The sequence below is a fragment of the Caretta caretta genome, chromosome 1 (assembly GCF_965140235.1).
Source record: "Caretta caretta isolate rCarCar2 chromosome 1, rCarCar1.hap1, whole genome shotgun sequence".
In the NCBI taxonomy this organism is placed as follows: domain Eukaryota; kingdom Metazoa; phylum Chordata; order Testudines; family Cheloniidae; genus Caretta; species Caretta caretta.
Window position 1 is genome coordinate 253,575,844 of NC_134206.1, and position 24,875 is coordinate 253,600,718.

Sequence of the window (24,875 nt, forward strand, 5' to 3'; positions counted from 1 at the left end):
GATACAAAACATTGCATGAAAACCCATTCTGTTTAGTCCTGATTTTCATATTTGTAAACATTTTAAAATCAAGTAAACATATCTCACAATATTACTAGAAACTCAAGCTAATCTGAAGTTTGTATGTGTGTTTTACCCCCACACTAGTACATTAACTCAACATTTATTTTTAGGGTGAAGCTTAAATACTTAGGGTTAGTTTTGTAAAATCAGTTACACATACAGTTTTACACAATAGTTATATTACACAGAAGATAAACTGTATTGCAAAGTATGGTATAGAAATAGAATAATCCATTACGATCTTGCTGGAAACGGATTTATTTTTAAAAGCATAAACATTTTAGATGTCTTTCAGTATCAGCTATTGGGACGAATCATTTTGAACTTCCCTGATGGGTCAGGGATAAACCAGTTTTCCCATAGGTCATTATGAACACTAGGGTAATCCCAAGGTTTATACCTTCCATTCCAATGAAGTAATTTAGCTTCTTGAAGAAAATGCTCTGAATACCTGGCATCGGGACTCCACCCTGTGTGGTTTTAAACATAAATAAATCTCTAGCTTTCATAAAGATCAGTATTGGAAGATACTATGCAATTAAACAAAGTACAACTTTTATTAAAACTGATTTAAAGAAAAAATACACGAATTAGTATACTTTTTACTGGTACTAAACATGAAGGGCTATTTTGTAAAAGAGTGTTGATAAACTTACTTCTGCGCTGCCTTCAGAGCTGGGTGGCTGGAGAGCGACAGCCGGTGGCCGGGAAGTGGGGCTGTTGGCCTGGCACTCGGCTCTGAAGGCAGCACCCCGCCAGCAGCAGCAGTGCAGAAGGTTGGCAATACCATACCATGCCACTCATACTTCTGCCTTCAGAGCTGGGTGGCTGCTGATCAAGGGCCCAGCTCTGCAGGCAGCAGCACGGAAGTAAGGGTGGCAATACCACACCAGGCCATCTTTACTGCTGAGCTGCTGCTGACAGCAGCTCTGCCTTCAGAGCTGGGCTCCTGGCCAGCAGCTGCCACTCTAGCTGCCCAGCACTGAAGGCAGTGCTGCCGCCAGCAGCAGGGCAGAAGTACCACAACCCCCTCCTACAGTAACCTTGCGGCCCTCCCACAACTCCTTGTGGGTCAGGACCCCTACAGTTACAACACGTTTCTGATTTAAATTGCTGAAATCATGAAATTTATGATTTTTAAACTCTCATGAAATTGATCAAAATGGACCATGAATTTGGTAGGGCCATACAAATGATATGCTGCTTTACAAACCAGAGGAGGTGGCCCGCTATTGCCAATAAGATCTGGCTAGCTCTTTGTGTAAAATACCTATTCCACCTTTAACCCCAGCCCAAGGGCTGTTATAGGTGATTTAGCCTGCAACTGCTTCTCAGCCCCTGGCTTTGTAGAGCTTAATACCAGAAGGACCCATCAGATCACCTAGCCTGACCTCCTGCATGTCATTGGTGGTTACATTTCACCCCTGTATTGAGCCCAATAACTTGTGTGGTTAAAGAATATCTTCCAGGAATGTGGTTAATTTGAAGACTGGGAGGGAGGAGAAGCTTCAAGTAAATAGCTATAGTAGGACAAGGAAAGCGATAAAGGGCTAATTTTGAATCTGGAAGGAAGGGGAATGAGTGTAGAGCAGTGATGTGGGATCTGAGGCATAAAGTAGTGTACTGAGGATGAGCAAAATCATCCATAGGGTCCTTAAATCTTATTTGTATTTTGTTCCAGCCCAGAGTGTTTTGAAATGAAACATACTTACCAAGATGTCGCACATGCCACAAGGGATTAATAGTGGAATATTTTCCATGGAATACAATGAGCATTGGAGAAGTGGCCACACCTCCCCCAAGGGTGCTGCTGTAGAGGTTTTCTCTGTGAAAAGGCAAAAAAGAGCAGCTCAAAGTCCTGACATGAAAAGGAACTTTACTACAAAACCAGAAGGCAAAAGCAATAAATAGTAATGTTCTACCTAATTTACTATTAAAATCTGCTTTGTATAGATTGAAACGCTACTTCTTTACCTAATTTGAAATATGCACCTTTTTACTGGCATTCCAACACTTACAGATTTTTCTTCTTCTAATTGTGGACAATGTTTGGTGCTGTATAAGAAATCTTGCCAATGTCTACCACTCTTACTCATGCTGAGTCGTACCTTACTCTGTAAGTAGTCCCAGCAAAATCAATGGGTTGCCTCAGGGTGGCAGAAATGAAATCACTGGGATTCCTCTCAGAATGAGGGGCTACTCAGTCGGAGCGTGGCAGAACCTGACCTAAAATGAAGCCAACCCCTGTTCAGAAGTGGCTAAAGTTTAAATGACTGGCACAGCATTTACAGATACAAAAGGTAGTCCACATGAGACCTGGAAGGGGTGCTTTTATTGGGGGCTCAAACGCCAGGTACAGAGAATGTGTGGGCACTTTAAAATGTAAAAACCCTTTGTTATATCTTTACAGCAATTTGCTTTAGTGTTCATGGGTATTTTTCTAAGCATTAAAAAGGGATAAAAAAAATCAAGTGTTAGGCCAAATGAGACATGCAGAATAAGTGAGAGAGGAAGGAGGGAACTGGGGAAGGCTTCTGTTCATATGCAGTGTAGTTGTAGCTGTTGGTCCCAGGATATTATTCTTCCTCCCCTGGTTCTCTGTGCTTCCTTCCCCGGCTTTCATTTGCTTTCCCAGGGTAGCAGAAAACTGACAAGTGGTCAACACTGTGATCCATTTTCATTTCAGCTCTGCTTTACTGCAGTTCGACTTACCCTGTGCGGAATACAGCAGGTGACATTCAAGTTATCAACACACGCTGACAATGGATTGATACCACAAATACTTTGTGAATAGACTCATGTCATTGACCATACACTGGTTTTTAAAGAGAATGCCATAGTCGTCCCTCACCCCCACCACTTCTCATAGTGGAATTGCCACTTTTTACAGCTTCTTAGGGTTGGGTCTTTTTCGGATTTTCAGCAGTTTATGTAAATTATGGCTTATCTTTTTAGGAAGAAAAATGGGCTTTTCTTTGTGTTTAAGAAATGGTTCTTGGGTTGTGTAAAAAAACTGTCCCCTTTCCAGTATTGCTGACATTGCAGTTTATAGGGCCCACTGCAAGAAGGAGAGATCAGCCCTCCCCCTAAGCAGCCTGATCCTGAATGGGGCTGATCATCCACAATGAAAACTGCAGGTGCTCAGCACCTCTCAGGATTAGGCCTGGCTTGCTGAGTCAGCACAAGACTGCAGAGGCCCAAGTGGTCACTTTATGTTGTTCGTGACTGCAGTTGGATTAAAACAGGTGGAAATTGTGCAACATAAGGTTATCTTGCCTTACGATCTGTGAAAGGAAGCACATCTTAAGTAATGGACCTTTGAAAAACGAACAGAAAATTCAACTTTAAACAGCACATTCAGTCAGGATAAAGTGAAGACTTTGATATCTGTACATACTCTACATTTCTTTGCATCCATTTTTCTAATTGCTTTGTAATCCGCTGGTGCTTCCATTCTGTCATATTAGCCACAATTACACCAGGGTTAAAGGAGCAAGTGCTGGGGCTGATGCCAAGGTCTCTAATTGTTTGCTTCCGGTAGTCCAGATATCCCATGTATGTGTTCTAGAGAGAAGGAAAATTATATATATCTCTACTATAAATCTAATTTATGTCTAGATATACTTAGATGCAGCTGAATCTACCTCATGCACATGCAGAATACATAGGCATTGAACAATAAGCTCTGAGAACTTGATTTCTAGATGATTATTACCTGCCTTGACTTCAGTGTGAGGCACAAGGCTAAAGGACAGGATATTCTGATCATTATGTGTTAGTGATATTTCCATGGGAGTCCTACAGGGCTTTGTCTTTTGACCCACTCCTCTTCTCCCTTTACACCTTACTCTAGGTGATCTAGCATAAGACCAGTGTGGTTATCGTAAAGCTACTGGACTTTAATGGCAGTTGCAGATGTTCCGTACCACTCAGGATTTGGTTTTCAAACGATATCTTTTGAGCAGCCCACAAAGTTCAACCCTCACTCCCTCTCAGTTAACAGAAAGTCTAATATCAATCCTATCAATACTCTCTTCTAAATATGTTGCACATGTGACCTACCAAAACAAGAAGAGTTTAGTAAAATACAAAACATACTGCAAAAGAATCAGGAGACAGCGCATCTTAAGATGATTACAGGAAACAATTCCCCTTACTAAACTATGTATCTAAATCCAAATACTACACTTTACCCTGAGAAAACTTTCATTTTGGGATGAAGAAAATCATGCTAAATCTGTAGGTAAAAAATCCATCAACAATCTGAATTTAAAACTAACATCTTACCTGCATTCCTACACTTCTCACCATTTCATGAGTAGAAGGCAAATCACAGTCGTCTGAAAAAGCTGCAGCATGGCCTGGATCTAGCTTTGTGTCATACAGTTCCTGGATGTCACCTGATAATACAGAATTGGGAGTCTAAGAATGGTTTTGTTTCATTGCCATGTATCTGTCCTTTGAGCTGTTTAGGACAATATCTGTTCTCAGTTACACTGGTATAACCCTATCAATTTCAAGGGATTGCTTGGATGTAAGGCAGGCAGAATTTTGCTCTGTGGGCATTAGTTTCAAACATAGGTCCTGTAACTGGAAGTCAAAATCCTATATTTGCATGTATTCATCTATACTTAAAGTGCCTACATGCGGATTTGAAGGTCCAAACATGAGCTGTAGCCTGGGTGCACAGATGTGCATGTCCGTACCTTGCCTCTGGATGGGGGACTGTGTTCCTTTCCCCTTACATCCCACTTTGGTCCCCTGCACAATGCCCTTTTACCTGGGATTTTGTTCAGGGGAGCAGATTTTCTTCTTAGGGCATTATTTCGCTATATCTTATTAAGATACTAGGCCTCGCTGCTTGAAAAGTGGGCTCACAATATCCATAGACTAACACCAGCAGCTAAAATGTTCACAGTGCTCCTGGCTATACCAATGATGAAGTAAATCTGTTTTGATTTGCTAGGAACCCCAAATAGAGCAATATTAGCATGAGGTAATACAAATCCTGGAAATGAGCAGGGACTACATCATCTTGTAGGGGCAACTCTGTTTGAAAACCTGAAATAGGATTCATGTCCCACAATGGGACAGTGTTTGAATTGAAGGGACACTGTTAACCTATTTATGGTTCAAAATTGACCTACCTTAAAATTGTTATGCTCTGGGAAGGAATTTCCTCTAGATTCTAAACAGCTTCTGTTTTGTGAGATGTAAAACAAAACAACAAGAAAATCAAAAGCAATGCTTTTGGTGAGACACACCAAAATTCAGTGTGTGAACCTCTTGTTGCTTTGCAGAAAGCACGGAACTAACAAATACTATTTCTATAGAGCTAAATCCTGAAATCCATATTCAGTGTTTCCTCTGCAAAACTATTAATTTCAAAGGGAGATTTGACTAGGCAAAGACTTCAGAATTTGTTCCACAGTTTAATATTCCTGCTAATATTATTGATAATAAAAAAGGCAGAGATGTTGACTCCATTGGAAAGGTGTATGCAAGTGAGGGGGAAATCTATTTTTTCCCCAAATAGTATAAGGTGGAAGAAATTGCATCATCAAGCTTATCGAAAGGAAAGGGAAGGCAAAGAAAACAAATCCAACTTTAAAAAGTGATCAACAGTGCCCTTTTAAGTACTGCTGCTCTGAAATCTACATCTGAAGGCAAGAAAAACTGCACAAAAGCTGTTGGAAACAAAATGAACCAAAAACTCTTTGCTGTTGTAATTCCCCTGACTTCAAAGGTGTTACTCCAGGGATTAATTTGACCCAATGTCCTTGGACGCTCTACTGCATATGGGTTTCATAAGGCTTAATTAATTAACATTTGCAAAGTTACTTCTGAGATCCTTGGATGAAAGGTGCTATAAAATAACAGGGATGTGGAAGAATGCTGAAGGGGAAAAAAAGACAAAACAAGAGAAGACAACACTAGCAGGAAGAAAGAACAGAGAAAGTGGCAAAGAAAGGAATTAACAGACTGAGAAATCCACCTGAAGAAGATAACTCTGCCTCTACTTAGCTTTTGCTGTATGGATGTGGAGAAATTTTCCAGCATTTGAATTTGTCTGATTTGTCTTTATTAACCATAAGATACAGTATCAATGAGCCTGATTCTGTGAGGTGCTGAGTGCCCTTAGCTTCCATGGATATAAATAGGAATTGAGGGTGCTCAGAGCAACAGGATCCAGGGTCTTTTACAACCTGATCTGAGTAAATTCTTCTCTCTCAAGAATAAGCAGTTATTTGGGGTAAGGATGGGGGGATTGAAGGTCATCTTCACATCTACCAAACAAAATAGGAAACGTCGAGTCCTTCTGTTTAGAGAGGAGTATCGCGGCCTGTTCTAGTGAAACTACGCTTCTTGAAATTGCCTCGTACACTCATGCACAGCAACTGATCAGATGCAATAAACACTGAAAGTCACCCACACACCGACGATCAGGATCAAATATCCAAAAGTAGAAATTGGCCCTTTGCTTTTCCTTTGTTAAATACTATGTAAGGGGGAGTGTGAAGCTGTCATAAGTGCAGCACTCCAGACAACATCCTCAATTTCCTGGTGAGCATTAAAGCAGCTGAATTTCCTGCGGCAAACTTCTGCTACATTCCAAGAATTTTTGGATGACAGCTTACCTTGCACAATCACATCATCATCCAAATATATGACTTTCTCATGTTTGTGGATAAGCAGGGGGAGATAATATCGAACGAAGTTCAGCTGTTAAAAAAAACAATCAAAATGACAGACTGTAAGTGGCACAATGGCTTAATGCAGTCGTCTTGAATGTCTTTTTCAGGATTCAAATGTGACTTAGTCACCTCATCACTGTATATTGTCCAACGACCATTTACTGATTGCCACAATTTTGAACTTGCCTCCATATTTTCTTTAAGACAATGTCGTCCTGGCCCCACTGAAGTCAATGGGAAATTCCTCCCAATGACTTCAGAGGGGCCAAGCTTTCACTCAACAACTTTGTAAATATTAACTACAGATTCTCTGTCAAATGTTGGGATTATGCTAAAGCACATGGGGTCCAAATTCTTCCTTAGTATAACTCAGATGAAGTCAATGGTGACACAACAGGCGTGCATCTGACCCACAATGCCACAAGATAATGTTAGAGACGCCCCAGGAGATCACCTTTCTCCCTGTCTCAGACTTAGTCTGCTTACATTCAGAGATTTATCCTGCCACTTTAATTTTAAAAATACAATAGGCCAAGTGGTCAGTATTTATTCACAATGGCCCAGATCTAGGTTTGCCAACTTTCTAATCACACAAAACTGAACTCCTGTGCCCCACTCCTTCGCTGAGGCCCCACCCCCACTCGCTCCATCCCCCCTCCTTCTGTTGCTCACTTTCACTGGGCTGGGGCAGGGGGTTGGGGTGTGGGAGGCGGTGAGGGCTCTGTCTGGGGGTGCAGGCGGGGGTTCCAGGCGGTCGAGAGGTTCAGAGCGTGGGAGGGGCTGTGGGCTCTAGCTAGGGGTGGAGCTGTGGATGAGGGGTTTGGGGCACAGGAGGGGGCTCCAGGGGGTGAGGGCTGGGGAGGAGGGTTTTGGGGTACAGGAGGGGGCTCTAGACTGGAGCAGGGGGCTGGGGTGCAGGGTGTGTGTGCGGGAGGGGGTGAGGGCTCCAGCTGGGGGTGCAGCTCTGTGGTGGGGTTGGGGTGGAGTGGGGGTCCCAGCGGTGCTTACCGTGGCGTCGAGGAAGCCTGCCTTAGCCCTGGGCCCCTGGCGTGCCACCAACCGGACTTTTAACGGCCTGGTCGGCAGTGCCGATCAAAGCCACCAGAGTCACTTTTTGACCAGGCGTTCTGGTCGAAAACCAGACACGTGGCAACCCTACCCAGATCTTCCACTGCAGGGTAGCAGCTTTTCACAGCACTCTCAGCACAAAGCGTTCCTAAAGGCAGCACAGCCAACCACAGGAGAATCACCCCAGCATAAGGGATTCCACCAGTGGCACATAGCAAATCCTACACTTCACACGGTACCTACTGTGGGAGCAGGGGGCATTGCAGAGGAAAAGAGTGTAGCGAGGGTTGCCAGTTTTGGCTGGAGGTTTCTTCACACGACATAATCTTTAATTGAAGATTCATCTTTAATTCCTGGGAAACTCCAGGACAATCCTGGAGGGTTGGCAATACTAGAAAGGGGACAAGTTTGCAGCTTCCTTGCATTTTAGCAGTTCTTGTCTTCCACATCAGTCACTAGCAGTTGCAGGCAGCCAGTGGAATTTAGAGTAGCTTTCAGGCTCTAAATTATGCTGGGAGGGAGTCACTAGCCCACAACATAGTCAGCTCAGGGTTGCAGCTGAGTTTAAGTTCTTAAAGTTATAATAATAAGCCCCAGGGTTAAGCTCCCAAACTGACAACATCCCCATGCAAGAAGATGGGCAAATTAGCAGGGACTTTGCTGCAATGATCTCCTCTCTTTGAGTAATGTCTCAACATTTCATTGTTGGTTTCTTCTCTGAGTGATATGTAAAAAAAAAAAATGTAATCCTCTGTTAGGAGTTACAGTCTCGGAGGGCAAGGCAGTAAGAGTGATTATTTTGATTACATCTCTACAAAAGTGTTATTTTTATGGATCTCTAAAGTGCTAGTTAAGCTTGGTCTCCCCGCTGGCCAGCCCAAGTATATGGCCTGGCCAAGATTTAACCCAGGTCAGACCAGGGTTTAATCAAGTCAGGTCATCCACAAGGAAGGATGTCCTACAGCATATAAAGGGGGTTGTACCTCAGGAGATAGAGCAGGAGAGCAACAATGTGGAGTAGAAGCACTTGCCACAGGAGGAATGCTAGTCTAATAAGAAAACCATCCAACATTACCACCAACTGGTGTGGTGCCTCTAATACCCCTGTGGTTCTGTATAAAGGGGCAGAGCACAAAGAAGATTTGAAGTCTTCAATGTGCATTAAAATCTTGGAGACTATGACAGCTCTGTTTTGGTGATATGTGTGGTATGTGCTTACTCACAGGCTGGAGTAACTCAGGGCGTGATGCATCTGGTCTTATTTTTCCTTTTAGTACCATAGGGTTGAACTCCACAATTTTATACTTTATTTCTTTCAATTTGGTATTTTCAATCCATCTTCTGAGATGAAAGAGAAATGATAAAAGTGTGTTACAGAAAACCACAGAGATCTTCAGTATCAAATGTCAGAGTGCTTAATGGCACATGCCCTGACTATATTTAAGACTACTAGTTTTAAAACAAAACACAAAAAACTTTCAATGAAAAAAAAATACAATTTTTTGTATTTTTTTCACAACTTTTTACTTCATTATGTGACCAGCTCTGTACGAGATTCTCTTCTTCAGCCTCATCTTGACTGGTATTTGCACCTTTTAATGATCTTCCAGACCTGGGTTCGAGTCCCTGCTCCACCACAGACTTCCTGAGTCATCCTGGGCAAGTCACTTATTCTCTCTGGCCCAGTTCCTCCAAGGTACTTAGCTTTGGTCTACACTGGGGGGGGGGGGGGGAGGGATAGGGGGAGTCGATCTAAGTTACGCAACTTCAGCTATATGAATAACGTAGCTGAAGTCGACATACTTAGATCTACTTACTGTGGTGTCTTCACTGCAGTAGGTTGACTGCTGATGCTCCCCCATCAACTCTGCCTGTGCGCTTCTCGCTCCGGTGGAGTACCAGAGTTGATGGGAGGGCACTAAGTGGTCGATTTATCACTTCTTCACTAGACACGATAAATCAACCCCCGCTGGATCAATCGCTCTGGAGGTAAGTGTACACAGGCCCTCTGACTGCTAACTTCCATTGATTTTAAAGGAAGTTAGAAGCCCAAATACTTTTGAGGCTCTGGACCGCAGTTCCTTATGTGTAAAATGGTGTTAACAGGGCTTTTCTACCTCACAGATGTGTTGGGAGCACAAATACATTAAAGAATGTAAAGAAACTATAGTAATGAAGGCTATATAAAAGTGCTAAAGAGAGAGACTCCTGAATGAGTTTGTTTCTTCATTGAGATGGCCCCTACATTGATGGACTCATTCCTCTTTGGTATGCACCTGGGTTCAATCCACCCCACTTTAAACAATATCTACAACTTTGTATGACCATGGTTGGACCCCATATCTATAACCTTTACCTCTCCTTTTTTCTGTGTTAGCCCCACTCTCTCTGTTGTTTGCCTCTGAAGTTGAAGGCGCAGCCCTGAATACGGAGTGGTGCAAAGCCAGAGGGAAGGATTGTGCAGGAGAAACACACACACTGTGCCATCTTGCAGCATGGCCTCCCTTCTACCACTAGTTGGTGCAGGGCTGGCTTAGATTAGTCCCCTTTTGGGGTGGCTGGTGCCCCTAGCAGGCAGCAGTCCCTGTACCCAAGGGACTGCAGGATCTGTGACTGTGATGGCCTTTGCACAGCAGGGAGGAATGACTCCCTGGGCCCTGCCCCAATCCCTGTGCACCCATGCAAAGCCCAGTAACAATCTGGCCCTAACTAAGCAGCAGAATGAATCAGTTTTGGTAAATCCCGTTACCGGATATGTGGAATTGTGTTCTTCAGGCCAACGATGTAGAACAAAACATTAGCATCCGTGTTGCTGTAGATGCTGCTGATTGCTGCTACGGCTGCGCCCATTCTACCCGTAGCAGCACATATCACCACTGGAATTTCTTCTTCCATCTCCTCGGGACTCTCCAAATCAACTGCATGTAGCAAAAACCCAAATTATTGTACGGAATTCAGCACCATCTTATACCAGACCTAGTCTCTGAATTGTATAAACTAGAAACAGAGCAAAAGTGTGACAACACTCAGGAAGCTGCTAAGGGGTGAAGAGCTGGGGAACGCGATTAGCAGTACTGCGATTGGTGCACATAAATACCAAAATAAACACCAAGGGTAAGTCTACACTAAAAGAGCTCTACTGATGTAGGAATGCACCGAGATACACCACCATCAAAGCTCTTCTTGTGTGGATGCAGCTGTGCATTGTACATTATAATCACCTCCCACCAGTTAAACAAGCTATAACTTCTAAAAACACGGGTTTCCCGATATAACTGTGTCCACACAAGGGGCTTCTGCCAACACACCTTTGTTGCTCAAGAATCACACCTTTTCACACCCTGACTTATGCCAGCAGAAGTCTGTAGTTTAGACCTGGATTAAGATCTGAAGCCTTTCACCCCTAACATCTGGTCTGCACTTAAAAGTTTTACTGGTATAACTATGTCATTTAGGAGTGTGATTTTTTTAATCAACATAGTTATACTAGTAAAATCCCTAGTGTGAAAGCAGTTATACCCTATAAAAGTGACTTATACTGGTACAGTTTATTCCCTACATTTTACACCAGGATAACTGCACTCAGTACAGTTAAAGCAGAAAAACTTTCTAGTGTAGACAAGTCCTTAGTTAGTGGTTGGCTGGCTCAGGTTGGTTATTACCTGTTGCCGCTGTTTGATAGCCTGTTGGAAATGAACTAGTGGTCTCAATCTATTCCCAAGCAGGCAGATTCCCATCATTAAAAAACATCCTCACAGTTGTTACCAATTGACTTCTCCGTTAGTCTCTGCAAAAGTTGAGAATGTGACCCAATTCCCATTGACGTCAATGGAAGAATTCTCATTGGCCTCAAGGAGAGTTGGATCAAGCCCTGAATCACAATGGATATTCTTAGCCACTACTGACCTGGTATTATTCAAATCAGCTGATCTAGAAATGAACAGTTCTGGGTCCTAGATTACATCAAAATAACACAAGCAATTCTGTTATAAATTCCTATTTATCCTACAGCAGGAACAGAAACCAGTGCTCAGTTACCATGAAACCTAAATAGAATAAAATAATGAGCTACTTACTTGTTTCATTATTTAATGTAGATGGCACCTTGTGAACTTTATTATACAGAATGACACAGATGGTCAAAACAAGTAGGAATAATAAGATCTGATTAACTGAAATAAAGAGGACAAAGGTTAGTATAAAAATTAATGCTAATTGTTCATATACCTGTATTTTTATTTTACCAGCTACATGACTGCCATTTACTGTATTTCTGTATTTGTTTTGAAAATCTCATCTCATTTGCCATTTGACTGAATTAAAAACAGAAACTGCTTGTAACATTTATTTAGAAATTTGCACTGTAGCCTGTGTCCAGTATAATCAGGACTCTGTAGTCAGTTCTTTCCAGATGTTTTGGTTTTCAAGGATGTTCTGATTGCAAGTACTTCCAAAATAGGAAAACTGTGAAATCGTTAAGCCTCTTATTCAACGGCTACTTACCCTAGGAAAATTGCCTGTTGCTGAAAATGGTTGGCAGCCATAGGTTCTATCCCGATTTTCTCCTTAACTATTGTTGACAATGATTTTAACTGCTTTTGTAGATGAGAGAAATCCATTTTCATCATAGTTACAGAAAGCAAGATACAGGCTTGGTGGGGAATGGTCTCAAACACACTTTCTATAGTGGTGCTGCAAACTGTTTCCATCCTCAGAGTGGGATATTATCTACTTCATACCAATATGAGTATCCTCTGTCCCACACAGAATGCTGGTTCAGCCACCTTTGTGATTCTGACCTCACAGTTCTTCTACCCCTCAAAAAATACACTCTATGGCCCAAACATGGGTAGGGCTAGGTGGGCAGAGGGAGCAGTGGGCAGGTGGGGGACAGGATGCTGTCCATCATCCCCAGCAGACATTGCTTGGAAAAGGTAATACAGCCTGCCGTATATGTGGTAATAAGTACTATATTCAGTAATAACTCCTTGCAGAATCAGGTCCTAAGCTAAGGAGGAACTGACAACACAGGGAGGGGGATGAAAGTGGAAGGACGAGGAAGAGAACATGATTATGAGGTCACTTGGAAGTCTAACACACATATCTAGAGGGTAACAAAAAAGTGCACCATTTTTCTTTGTTTGTATAACTGAATGTACTGATTTTAAAATGTGTAAAAGACGTATAAAAAGACGTAAACTGATTTTGGAACTTTTTTTCTGGCTACCCTGTGGTCCTCCAGTTGCCATAGGATTTCAGAATTAACACTACCTGTCCCTTTCCTTTATCTCAAACCTCTTTGGGTAGACCTTCAAACAGTGAAGCACGTCAATGAACTAGTTCAGCTATTCAAGGTCTATTTGAGGATAACTCTAAAAGCATTACAAAAATAAACTCGGCATGCCACAGAAACTGTGCATGTTCCAAATATTTGTAAAGGTATAAATATTTTGATTCAAGTACTTTACTTAGCAAAATCAAAGCATACAAAAAGCAAATGCCTTACTCTATATTTGGATTTTTCACCTTCTACCAGAGTCTGTCTTGGACTGAATGCTTAAGCAATCTAACATAAATCACCCCTGACTGAGTAGGATGTTACTGGAAAGGCTAAAGGTAAATCATCATCATCAATGAACTTGCTGAACGTCATCTTCAGTTCTATTTTGTTAGTTATGTAGCATCATAAATGTTCTCAGAATGGGCAAAATATACAAAAAACATAGAACACAGAATTCTGTCCTCAGTTACACCTGTAAAAATCTTTTGAGCGGGATTGTCAGCTGGTGTAAATTAGCATAGCTCAAGAATGTCAGTGGAGGTATCCTTGTTTACACCAGCTGAGGATCTCACCCATTGACTTCAGTGGGGTTGCATGGATCTAGTGAGGGCACAGTCTGACCCACTTTAGCTTGATCCTGAGGGGTTCTGAGAACCCTGAATCCCATTGGGCCAAATCCTAACTATGGTGCTGAGCATCCACCAGAGCTCTGCAGGAAAGCTAAGCTCAGCACCCGAAGGCATTAATCGTGTCTTGAATATGGAGCCCTCCTCCTCAGTAGCGGCCACAGAGTTGCTCCATAGCCAAAAAGATCCATCCATTCCCCCAGAGGCAGAATTCTAGGAATCCATCCCCTCTGCTATATTGGTAAGTGATGTCAAGTGGGAGGCAGTGCCTCTCAAGATGTTCCTGCTTGGGGGATGGAGAGCAGCTGACTGACAACAAGGGAAGCAAGTGGCCTATGGAACCAACTGATAGCATCACAACAGAGCTGTTAGCCAAGCAAGCAAAGGACTTGTCCACATTGAGGGTCGCCATGTTCCAAGAAAACTGGAATTTGGGAGCTAGCATAGCCCCTTCAAACTCCCAACCATCCACTTTTTGGAAGGCTCAGAGTGAGCCCCAGTCCCTGGATTGCTCTGTCTCACTCTTGCATACTGCTTTATGCGGTTTAATATTGCCTCAACACTGCAGTAGTTTCCATGGCTCCTCCATGGGGAAGACAGAAGGATCAGGTTCTGCAAACGGGTATAGGAGGAGGTGGAATTGCTTACATGCAAGAGCTTCTATAACTCCACCGGACCTAACTGTGAACCTGATGAGAAGCCATTCTACAGCCTCACTGTTCTCAGTGTCAATCAGGCCAACACAGAGTGGCACCTCTCAAGATTTTCTCCATTGATTCAAATTCAGAACGGATGCGCAAGATGATGCAAGTTACACATCGATGAGCAGATATAAGACAGTCTACATTTGTATAATTTCCACACCAAAGACTGGAAGAGAGGCAGGTCATAGGAAAACAAATAAAAGGAAAATGTTAAACTAGCCTCTTCCACACATTTTAATTTACTCCCCTTGAGATCTATTACCAGACACTCAGTATATAAATTACATCAGTTTAGACTCACCCACTTTTACTAACTTCTAATTTACACCACATTACACTTCATTTATGAATCTGGCCTATTAACTTCAATGGAATGTGCAGGTGCTAAGCATGTGTCAGGATTAGATGCTGTCATTATAGCCTTTAATACAGCAAAGCACATGAGTATTCCCATTGACTTCAATGGGGTTAAGCACATGCTTAAGCTTTGCTGATCAGGGAAGGGGTTACTCATCATAAAGTTAGGAATGGTTTAAGTGCTTTGCAGAATTGGAGTAATAAATTAGCATGCAACCCTCCTATACAATCTCCTGTAAAATTTTTACATGATCTTTATCTAGCTGTTCAAAAAAATATGTGAATCAAATTGATACTGAAATGTTCTGAATCTTTCTTACTTTTCCTTAACAGAGCCATATGTTCCTTTGGTTAAGAACTGATCTGTAATCAAAAAAAAAAAAAAAAAAAAAAGAGAGAGAAAGAGAGAAGTTATAAACACAGTGATGAATATTTCTTTAGTATTTTATGGGTTCAGTTTTGCACCATTAGTTTTGCCTTTGACTTGAATGGAAGCAAGATTGGATCCTAACGTTGAAAAGCTTTTCATGGAAACATATTACATTTGCAATGTTTTGGGCAACAATTTATGACTTTATATAATCCAGAAATTAAAACGCAAAAATGTTTTAAATACGTGAACCAGTTTCAAAGCTATATAACTATAGTGAAACAAGTAATGTTTTGATAAACTCAGTACAGTCACTTATATCAGCAATACATACATTTTATAACACAGATTTTTTTCTTAATGTAAAACAGAAAATAAAACACATCCAAATATACAATGTGTTTACAAAATGCATCTGTAGGTATTTTAATCTGTTGAAATTATCCTTGACTCCTCATACAGCAGAACAACAAATGTAAACACCATAATGCCATTTCTAGATCTTGTTATAATCAAACACACAGCAACATAGATATTGCCATATTAAATCAGATAAAGGATCTATCTAGCCTAGAATCCTGTCTCTGTCTTGGGCTGTGTCTGCACTGACAATTTTAAGGAACTCTTCCACCACTGCGATAACATCAGTGTAATTTCACAGGTAACAGCAACCAGGGGACAGCATAATTCAACAGGTTTTAGCAACAAGGGGAGAGCGTTGGTGTGGACTGGCCACGAGCGTTTTAACCACATCATCTATAGCACTGGAGCAACTAGAAGTTTCCTTAAAACTGTCATTGTCGTCAAGAGCTGAAAGTGGTCAGTATCAGATGCCTCTGAGGAAAGTATTAAATCCCCTTAATGGACATTTATGGAAAAATCCCACATTTACTTATATTTTGGAAGCCAAATTACCTTTTTCTTTGTACTTTAGGGAGTACAAATTTAGAAAATCTTAATAGTAAAAATCAGATTATGATTTATTTTTAAATTTATGGGTCCAAATTCAGACCTGTCACAACTCCCACTGATTTTAATGATGAGCTCATCATACAGGTGTTGTGTTGCATCATTTAAAAAACATAATATTACTTATTTTGTTTCTTCTCTGGACATAGGCCTTTAAAAAAATCCCTTGTAAACCGTTCTTTTTAAAAATAAAATACCCCGCTAGGCACACATTTGGAAACAAAAAGGATGAATTAGTTTGACACTCCTGCAAGGGCTCTGATGACAACAGTTTGTTGTGTACCAGGAGCACAGCCAAGGCCTTTCTCCTGCCCCTAGTAAGAGCTGCCTTTGGTGCTAGCCAGTCCACATTCCTCGTGCTCCCAAGCACAGCTAGCCTTCTGGCACCTCTACTACACCTATGGAGGGTCAGTCATAACCTGGAGCAATATGTTTAAGGGGAATTTCTTTTTACATTCCAATCTCCTGAGGCTGGTAAACCTATGAAAGCAAACTGAAACGTCAGGAAACAAGTTATTGAAGACATGAGATGAGATATCAAAAATTAAAACCAACAAGAACTACACAGCACCACAGGCTAAAAAGAAAACAATGTACGCTTGTGACATTTCTCCCTCTAGCAATGTAGCTATTCATGGCATCTCAACCCCCTTTTTCCATATTTTCATGTCTGGAGATACAGATATTATGTTTGTTATTTTTAAATATAATTCATTTTGATTAATTGAGAAGGGAGAGGAGGCTAGAGTGGTATGAATTCTTGAAAGCTGAGTCACAAAATACAGTTATGTCTTATTGGTTAATTCTGAGTTTACGAAAGATCTCGAGTCAGTCTCCAATTTTGATTGACAAGTTAAATTCTAAACAGAACACATAAACAGAACAGTCTGTATGCATGTAAATATTGTGACTGGTTTGAAAAAAACAGATTAATAAACATAGTGTAAGGTAATTGTTATCTTAGGGCTAAATTCTTATCAGATCTGCACAGTTTATCTAGACTCCAATATTCTGCTCTCTCCATATGCACAGAACCCCCTTGATTTACATATGTAAGTAGATCAGGCGATCAGTCAAGAGAAGAGCTTTGCCTTTAGAAATCTCCTCTCTTGTGCACAGAACACAAAATATTTTTTCCTTTCTAGTCTGGAAATTTGAATCAGTAATTTTTGTAAGTGGACAAAATTCTCACTCCTGGGGTGAAATCCTGGCCTCACTGAAATCAATGGCAGTTTTGACATTGATTTCAATAGGACCAGGATGTCACTCTTGCAATTAGAATTTGTCCCAAACTGTAAATGTAACTTGCAGTCACTACGATGTGCAGCTGGCCTGTCAGAACCGTACACTAGCTCCAGAAATAATTAAAGCACTCCGAATCACTCCAAGTTTTTAATCTTTAAAATCCAAACCTAGAAAGACTCACATATAATAAAAGTTTTAGTTCAATATTTGAAAAGATTCTTAATATCAGTGGCCTGCATTTTGTAGCTTTTGAAGAAAGAAATGAACACGATTTGTTACTCTGCAAACATTTACCCCTAGTTTTCCTAAACGCGGATTACTGGAATCTGACGTCTCTAGACACAATTGCCAAATCATATAACAAAATGAGGGGCGGCAGCAGGGAAAGCTGCACATGAAACAGTGACATTACTGTTTAGATATTTCCTGCTTAATTAGTCTTTACCTTTCAAACGCAGCACAGCACTCACGGCTTCTTTCTCCAGAAGAATTACAAGGCGACAACACTTGGTTCCTAGCTCACCCAAAACTGCAAGTACTCATGCCAAAACTGCCGTGCCCATGACTCCCCTTGGAAATCCTACGTACATGAGCCTTAAAGGGCCACAGTAATGCTTTTAAATTGGGAATCCTTTTTCAAATCCTTCAAGTGTACTTTGGAGAGGTGCTGGTTTTTCTTTCCTTTTTCTGCCTCTGAGAAGCTGCTCAGAATCCAGACATTGCACTGACGGAGTGAAAGAGCCCCATAAACCACTTCCAGATGTGCTGAATGATGCAGCCCCAGATCTGGCAAACTCCCCTCAGATCCTCCTCCGGCAGATTGCAAATAAATCCCATAGGAAACAAAAGTCCAGATGGGGGAAAAAGCAAATACCTCCAGAAGCAACTTCAACAATCACATGGTCTCGAGTGACATCTTTATTTAATTGTTATTTTTGGTAATCATGAAGAGATAAGTATTGGTAAGCAAGAATCAAGTAAGAAGAATGGGCACAAATCCAATGTATTAACATAATACATGACTATTGTGAACACTAATATGACATCAATAAGTATATTAATTCTTAGAAAATACTCACAATTAAGGACAGCATGACATGCGTCTTTAACAATCGCTGTGGATTAAAGGTATTAGGCTGGCTTTTTTCTTAGCATCCTTATTGACAGGTTACATTTAAAAAGAAAAATAAACCAATTGTAATCTCAATAACAGCAAAGCCTGAACATTTGCAGTGAAATCTCTCCCCCGCCTCCCGCCAATGAAATCAATGGCAAAAATCTTATTGACTTCAACAGGGCCAGGCTTTTACCCTTGGAATTTTTCTGGAATCTTTAGTACTGATACTTTGCCACTGGACTACTGTAACAGAAACAATTTATTTTTATTTTTTGGATTACGGATTTTTTCTATTGTTTTATCACAGTTTCTATTACAGTCAAGCTCAAGATGTAAAAATGTAATGTGGATTTCAAACGTGCTAACATTTTCAAAAGCGTTCACATCCATGATGTTGGTTTGTCTCTTTATAAAACTAGGGGACATTTACAAAATTCAGCTCTGAATGAGGGTTGTGATTTTGAACTCTGTCCCTCCCAAATCTTGGGGAAGTTATGGAATGGGGGTTTGGTTTGAACAAAAAGGGAATTTGGAATGTCAAAAGTGATTACTATATGTGGATATACCTTCCCTCCTGACACCCTCTTTGAACCTTTTCTTACTCTTTTTTCCATGTCTATTTCCATGCCACCTCTTGTGCTTGGAATTTCCTCCCTCCCCTTGTACCAGTCAAATGCCCTTTCCCTATTAAAATATTTTCTTTACAATAAAACCATGGGGCTTTCAGGAGGAAGTATTGAAAGAAGTATCATACTATACTACTATTCTATAGCAGTAGCATCATACTGTACATACTATTTTAAACTCTTTTTAAAGTACGAATACAGCTCGAGACAAAACGCAAGATTTTAGGGAGCCTCTGAAGATAGAATTTTTTAATTTCCAGGCAACAAACTAAAGGTATATGTAAACTTAAAGCACTACAGAGGCACAGCTGTAGCCCGTAGATGTAGACACTACCTATGCTGACGGGAGGGGTTCTCCAGTCAGTGTAAATAACCCAGATCCCCGAGAGGCAGTAGCTAGGTCAACAGAAGAATTCAACCTAGTGCTGTTTACATCAGGGGTTAGGTCAGCTTAACTACACCTCTCAGGGGAGTGGATTTTTCACACCCCTGAGAGAGGTAGCTATGCCCCTATAAATTTCTCGTGTAGATCAGCCCTAGGTGGCTGATTGCCCATGAAGTGAGCACATTGGGCAGCAGGGCAGGAAGGCTGGGCCCTGCTCTGCTTCAAGCATTTGCCCTGACCTGGAAGTTTTTTGAGGAAATGTATCCGGAGTGGCTGAAAAACTTTAGCCATTTGGGCCAAACAGCAGAGGGTCATGAGGTCAGGCACTTGGGCCTTTCCCATGGGAGGGCAGAGCATGGCAGAGCCAGAGGGGACCAATCCATGCCACAGAGAAGCTGGTCTCTGAGCCCCTTCCCCACTCACCAGAAGTGCTTGCAGTTGGGGACAGAATATTCCCCTGACTCAAAACACCCCTCCCTGCCCTGACTGATCTGTGGCCAGGCTCCTTCCCAGGCGGGGCAAGGGAGCTGAGCACACAGGGAAAAGCCTCCCCCGACACTGCCTGCAAGGGGAACAGCAGCCGGAGCTCTGCCCCACACCTGGGGACAGCAGGCAGCTGGGGAGTCCCAGGCCCCCTCCTCCCAATGACCAAGTGTTCAGGTCCCCCCGTGATGTCTGACCCTCACTTAGTGGGAGGGGCTGCTGGGGAGCCCCCAGGATCACGTCACCCATATCCCCTCATGGCCAGCGTAGTATCCCCCCCCCCCCAAAAACCCACGTCAGAATTTGCTACCTCTCCACCAACGAGAAAGGCAAGATGTAGCAAATTGTTACAGAGCAGCAAAAGAACATCTCTACTGGTAGCACAATCCGTCAGACAGCAATTTAGCGCAGGGGTGGCCGACCAGTGGCTCCAGAGCCACATGCGGCTCTTCAGAAGTTAATATGCGGCTCCTCGTAGAGGCACCGACTCCAGGCTGGAGCTACAGGCGCCAACTTTCCAATGTGCCGGGGATGCTCACTACTCAACCCCTGGCTCTGCCATGGGCCCTACCCCCACTCCACCCCTTCCCACCCCGTCCCGAGCCTGCCATGCCCTCGCTCCTCTCCCCTCCCCCCCAGAGCCTCCTGCATGCCACAAAACAGCTGATCAGGAGGTGTGGGGAGGGAGGGGGAGGCGATGATCGGGTGGGAGGTGCTGGGAGCGGGGGTGGGTGAGAGCTGATGGAGGGCTGTTGACGTATTACTGTTGCTCTTTGGCAATGTACATTGGTAAATTCTAGCTCCTTCTCAGGCTCAGGTTGGCCATCGCAGGTTTAGTATAATGTTACAAACTGCTACAGTCATAATTTGCTACTTCCCACCTTTCCCATCCTCAAATCCAGTGGTAGCAAATTAATGGATGTGGTTACACTTGGCACAATTTGCTACCTCTCACCCTTCCCTGTCCTTTGGTCCATGGGTAGAAAATTATGATGGACAGGGGTACACTTGTCAGAAATTGCTCTCTCTATCTTTGCCCATCCTCTGCTCTAGAGATAGAAAATTGTGATGAATGGGGATACACCTGATACAATTTGCTAACTCTTACCCTTCCCCATCTCCTGATCGGGGGTAGTAAATTGTGATGGTTAGGGGGACACCCATCACAATTTACTGCCATTGTGAAATCTCTGTTTTACATTTGGACACAAATAAAGAAAGGTATTTTTATAATTTGGAAAAGCATTCTACGGAGTTAAACCACAAGTCTATTATATGTTAAATCTTGAATGAAGGTATTGTATTTTCTTTATTAGTCTCTTTCCAGTGTAGATTAGAAACTGAATGGCTTACAGTAAACAAACATTTAATGTACACAAAACATTTAAACTATTGTAAAACATTGTGAACAGTATTTGAAATACTTAACGAATACATTTTAAACACAAGCTATCAGGTGGAAAATCCACTATTGTTCCTTATACAAACTTCGCCTCTGCCCCCATTGTCACTGTTACACACATTGATCAAGTTTTCAGAAAAAAATTTGCACTTCTCTACTTTGGCACAAACATATAAGCATATTGCCCCCTGATTTTATTCTGTTTTCTTATGCCTTTTCCTCACTGCTCTAAAATCAAAGTGCCCTGCCCTCACTGTGTTTTTAACCTCAATAGAGATCCACACATTAGTGTTAGCCCATACTGAACAAAACAAATTTCACCTTTCTTAGCAGGGAGAAAAAAGCTTAAGGGCTAGATTCACAAAGGGACTTAGGCATTGCAATGCCCAGTTTCATAATGCCTAGCTTTTAAGCACCAGGAAAGTCACAGGAACACCCCTGTGATTCACAAATCATGAGTTAGGTACCTAAGCTCCCTATACAATGAATGGGGAGAGAGAGAGAGAGAGAGAGACCTCAGAGTTGGATCCACAAAAGCCAACACTCTAGGTGGGGAGCTGCCTAAGCCAGCCAATTGGAGATGCTGCCTAGAGAGGTGTGTGCTAAGCCCCACCACCTCACAGAGTTTGGTGTCTAAGTCCCCACTGAAGCAAAAGTATGAAGCTAATGCACCCTAAAGTCTCAGAAACAAAAAGACAAATTAAAAGATCCCCCCAATGTATTCATTTATTTATTTATTTTAATTTCATGACTTTCAGGTGTCAAATTCATGATTTTTGAATACTGGTGGTTATCAATCTATTGCAGGGTTGTATACCTATATTCAATAAAAATTACAGTAGAAATTTGCCTTTGAGAAGGATTTCATACAAGATAGTATAGCGCCCTTTGGCAGGGGTGCTGGAACAATTTGTATAGTGGGGGTGCTAAGAGCCATTGAACCACACTGTAAACCCTGGATATGATGGAAAACACTTCAAGTCAGGGGGTGCCACAGTACCCGCAGCACCCCTAGTTCCAGCACCTATGCCCTTTGCCCCAGATTTTTAAAGGTATTTAGGCAACTAGTGGGATTTTCAAAAGCACCTAGGTGTTTTCACCCATTAAAAATCTGGCCTGTGGTGAATATTTGGGAACCAAGTTCTACACATAAGTGATTGTGTGAAAATTAGCACTAGGGTCCTGGATAAAGAGGCAAAATAACGGTTGACAAAGGCAATCCCATTGGTGGGTCAAAGGAAACGGAAGAAATTTTTACACGAAACCAGAAAATCAGTCAGCCTTAAAGTCACGTGATCCCAAAGAATAAACTCGTGATTTAAAAAAAAAAAAAGAACAAAAATTTAGAATAAAAAACTAATGTTGCAGTACAAACAGGACGCATTGCACTAGAAACACTGGGAGATGTGATTGCTGAAGCTACTAGCAACGATCAATATTTTCAATGATTATTTGCTATTAAAATATCAATTCAATAGCAAGACATCCATCTGCACAATGTTAATGATGAAGTGCTAAAAGAAATAAAAAATAACATTTTGAAAAGCAAATAATGTAAAGGAATGTGTCAAGGTTCCTTCCCCACTCTGAACTCTAGGGTACAGATGTGGGGACCTGCATGAAAACCCCCTAAACTTATTTTTACCAGCTTAGGTTAAAACTTCCCCAAAGTACGAACTATTTTACCTTTTGCCCTTGGACTTTATTGCTGCCACCACCAAGCGTCTAACAAATATATAACAGGGAAAGAGCCCGCTTGGAAACGTCTTTCCCCCCAAAATCCTCCCCAAATCCTACACCCCCTTTCCTGGGGAAGGCTTGATAAAAATCCTCACCAATGTGCATAGGTGAACACAGACCCAAACCCTTGGATCTTAAGAACAATGAAAAAGTAATCAAGTTCTTAAAAGAGGACTTTTAATTGAAGAAAAAGTAAAAAGAATCACCTCTGTAAAATCAGGATGGTAAATACCTTACAGGGTAATCAGATTCAAAACATAGAGAATCCCTCTAGGCAAAACCTTAAGTTACAAAAAGACACAAAAACAGGAATATACATTCCATTCAGCACAGCTTATTTTCTCAGCCATTTAAAGGAATCAGAATCTAACGCATATCTAGCTAGATTACTTACTAAGTTCTAAGTCTCCATTCCTTTTCTGTTCCTGGCAAAACAACACACAGACAGAAAGAACCTTTGCTTCTCCCCCCTCCAGCTTTGAAAGTATCTTGTCTCCTCATTGGTCGTTTTGGTCAGGTGCCAGCAAGGTTATTCCAGCTTCTTAACCCTTTACAGGTGAAAGAGCTTCGCCCACCCACTTCCTGGATCCCAATAAGGCCAGGAGGGATTTTAAAGGTGTTTACCCTTCCCTTTATATTTATGACAGAGTGAAACAACATTTACAGTGAACTACAAGAAAAAGACACCCCAATTCAGGTAACCAGAGCAGCTCAGACAATTTTGTGAACAGCTGCCAGACGTATCCAGACATAGAAATGGAGAAGGGATTCTTTTAAACACTAAAACATGGATGATAATTAGAATTTGTGGAGGGATGCAGTGCACGGTCATAAACTATTCCACACTGATTCAATAGTGCATCAGGTGAGATAGGGAAGAGCTGCCTTGCCTAGGCCTTTAACAGCACAGCCTTGGGAAGAGAGTACTAAGAGAGGTACCGTCCTACAGGGAGAGGGGTAAGAGGGAGCCCCTCTGCCCCTCACATCCTATTTTTGCAGCTGTGACAGCTGGCTCTCCCCACTGGAGATAACTGTCACCCCCCTCCCCCTGACTGGCAGTGCCCATGCCCAACCCCTGCTTCCGCCCATCCCTGATTCAGCCCCTCTCTGCCCCCTGCCTCCAGCTGTTTGTCCCTCCTGGGTGGTCCACTTCCCCAACACAAACTCAGCCCACCCCCGCTCCCCAAATCTGCTCCCAGCCTTCCAACCCCTGTGAGCAGCAGGGAGCAGATTGTCTGTCCAAGTGACTGTGAGGTCAGAGTCAGGGCAGCGGCTTCAGCAGATGTTACTGAGCATGCTCAGCACATCCGTGCTGCTGAGCAGTTAGTAGGCGTATGCTTAGCACCAGCACAGCTGCAAATTCTGACGGGCAGGCACCGGGCAGGGGTCGCTAGCTAGTCCCATCTCTCTCCCGGCTGCCCACTGCTCTGGGCTTGCACTGCGCCCTACAGCTCCCATGGGGCGGTAGCCGCATTCCCCTGAGGGGACAGAGAGGGCAGAGAGAAGGGGTGGCCAGATGTGGATCTGGCAGCTCTGGCCAGCTGAGGATCTGGCGCTGCAGCCACTCATCCTGGTTTTAAAGCTGATTTTTTGGTACATAGGTGTATATGCAAATACATTACCTTGCATATAGTGATTGAACAAGAGTAAGTGTCCGTATTTCCCTAATCCCCTCTCCCATACCGTCCTCTCTTCGCACAGATAGCTTGTCACAGACAGTGATCTCCCTCACTTCTTCAGGGAG

At 42.3% G+C, this 24,875-nt stretch overlaps 1 protein-coding gene across 3 annotated transcripts; it reads right to left on the reverse strand.

Annotated features, from left to right (window-relative positions):
• Positions 1-305: 305 nt before the first annotated feature.
• On the reverse strand, positions 306-23,807 carry GLT8D2 (glycosyltransferase 8 domain containing 2). Of its 3 annotated transcripts, none has more exons than XM_048831694.2 (10): positions 23,526-23,807; positions 15,115-15,157; positions 11,903-11,998; positions 10,576-10,744; positions 9,050-9,167; positions 6,702-6,786; positions 4,351-4,463; positions 3,461-3,627; positions 1,776-1,888; positions 306-533 (listed from the first exon to the last, which is right to left on the reverse strand). In XM_048831694.2, exons 2-10 carry the CDS (start codon positions 15,131-15,133, stop codon positions 361-363), a joined length of 1,053 nt encoding a protein of 350 aa, XP_048687651.1. In that variant the 5' UTR covers positions 15,134-15,157; positions 23,526-23,807; the 3' UTR covers positions 306-360. The 3 variants fall into 3 exon arrangements, with proteins under 3 accessions (XP_048687651.1, XP_048687642.1, XP_074979312.1); XM_048831685.2 differs by lacking the exon at positions 23,526-23,807 and adding an exon at positions 17,824-18,191; XM_075123211.1 differs by lacking the exons at positions 15,115-15,157; positions 23,526-23,807 and adding an exon at positions 17,824-18,190.
• Positions 23,808-24,875: the final 1,068 nt, after the last annotated feature.

Excerpts from the sequence above, each read along its gene's own strand:
- GLT8D2 (XM_048831694.2), bottom strand. Across the intron at positions 10,745-11,902 it reads TACATTAAATAATGAAACAA|TTGATTTGGAGAGTCCCGAG; the intron begins GTAAGTAGCTCA and ends TGCTACATGCAG. Across the intron at positions 3,628-4,350 it reads TGAGAAGTGTAGGAATGCAG|AACACATACATGGGATATCT; the intron begins GTAAGATGTTAG and ends CCTTCTCTCTAG.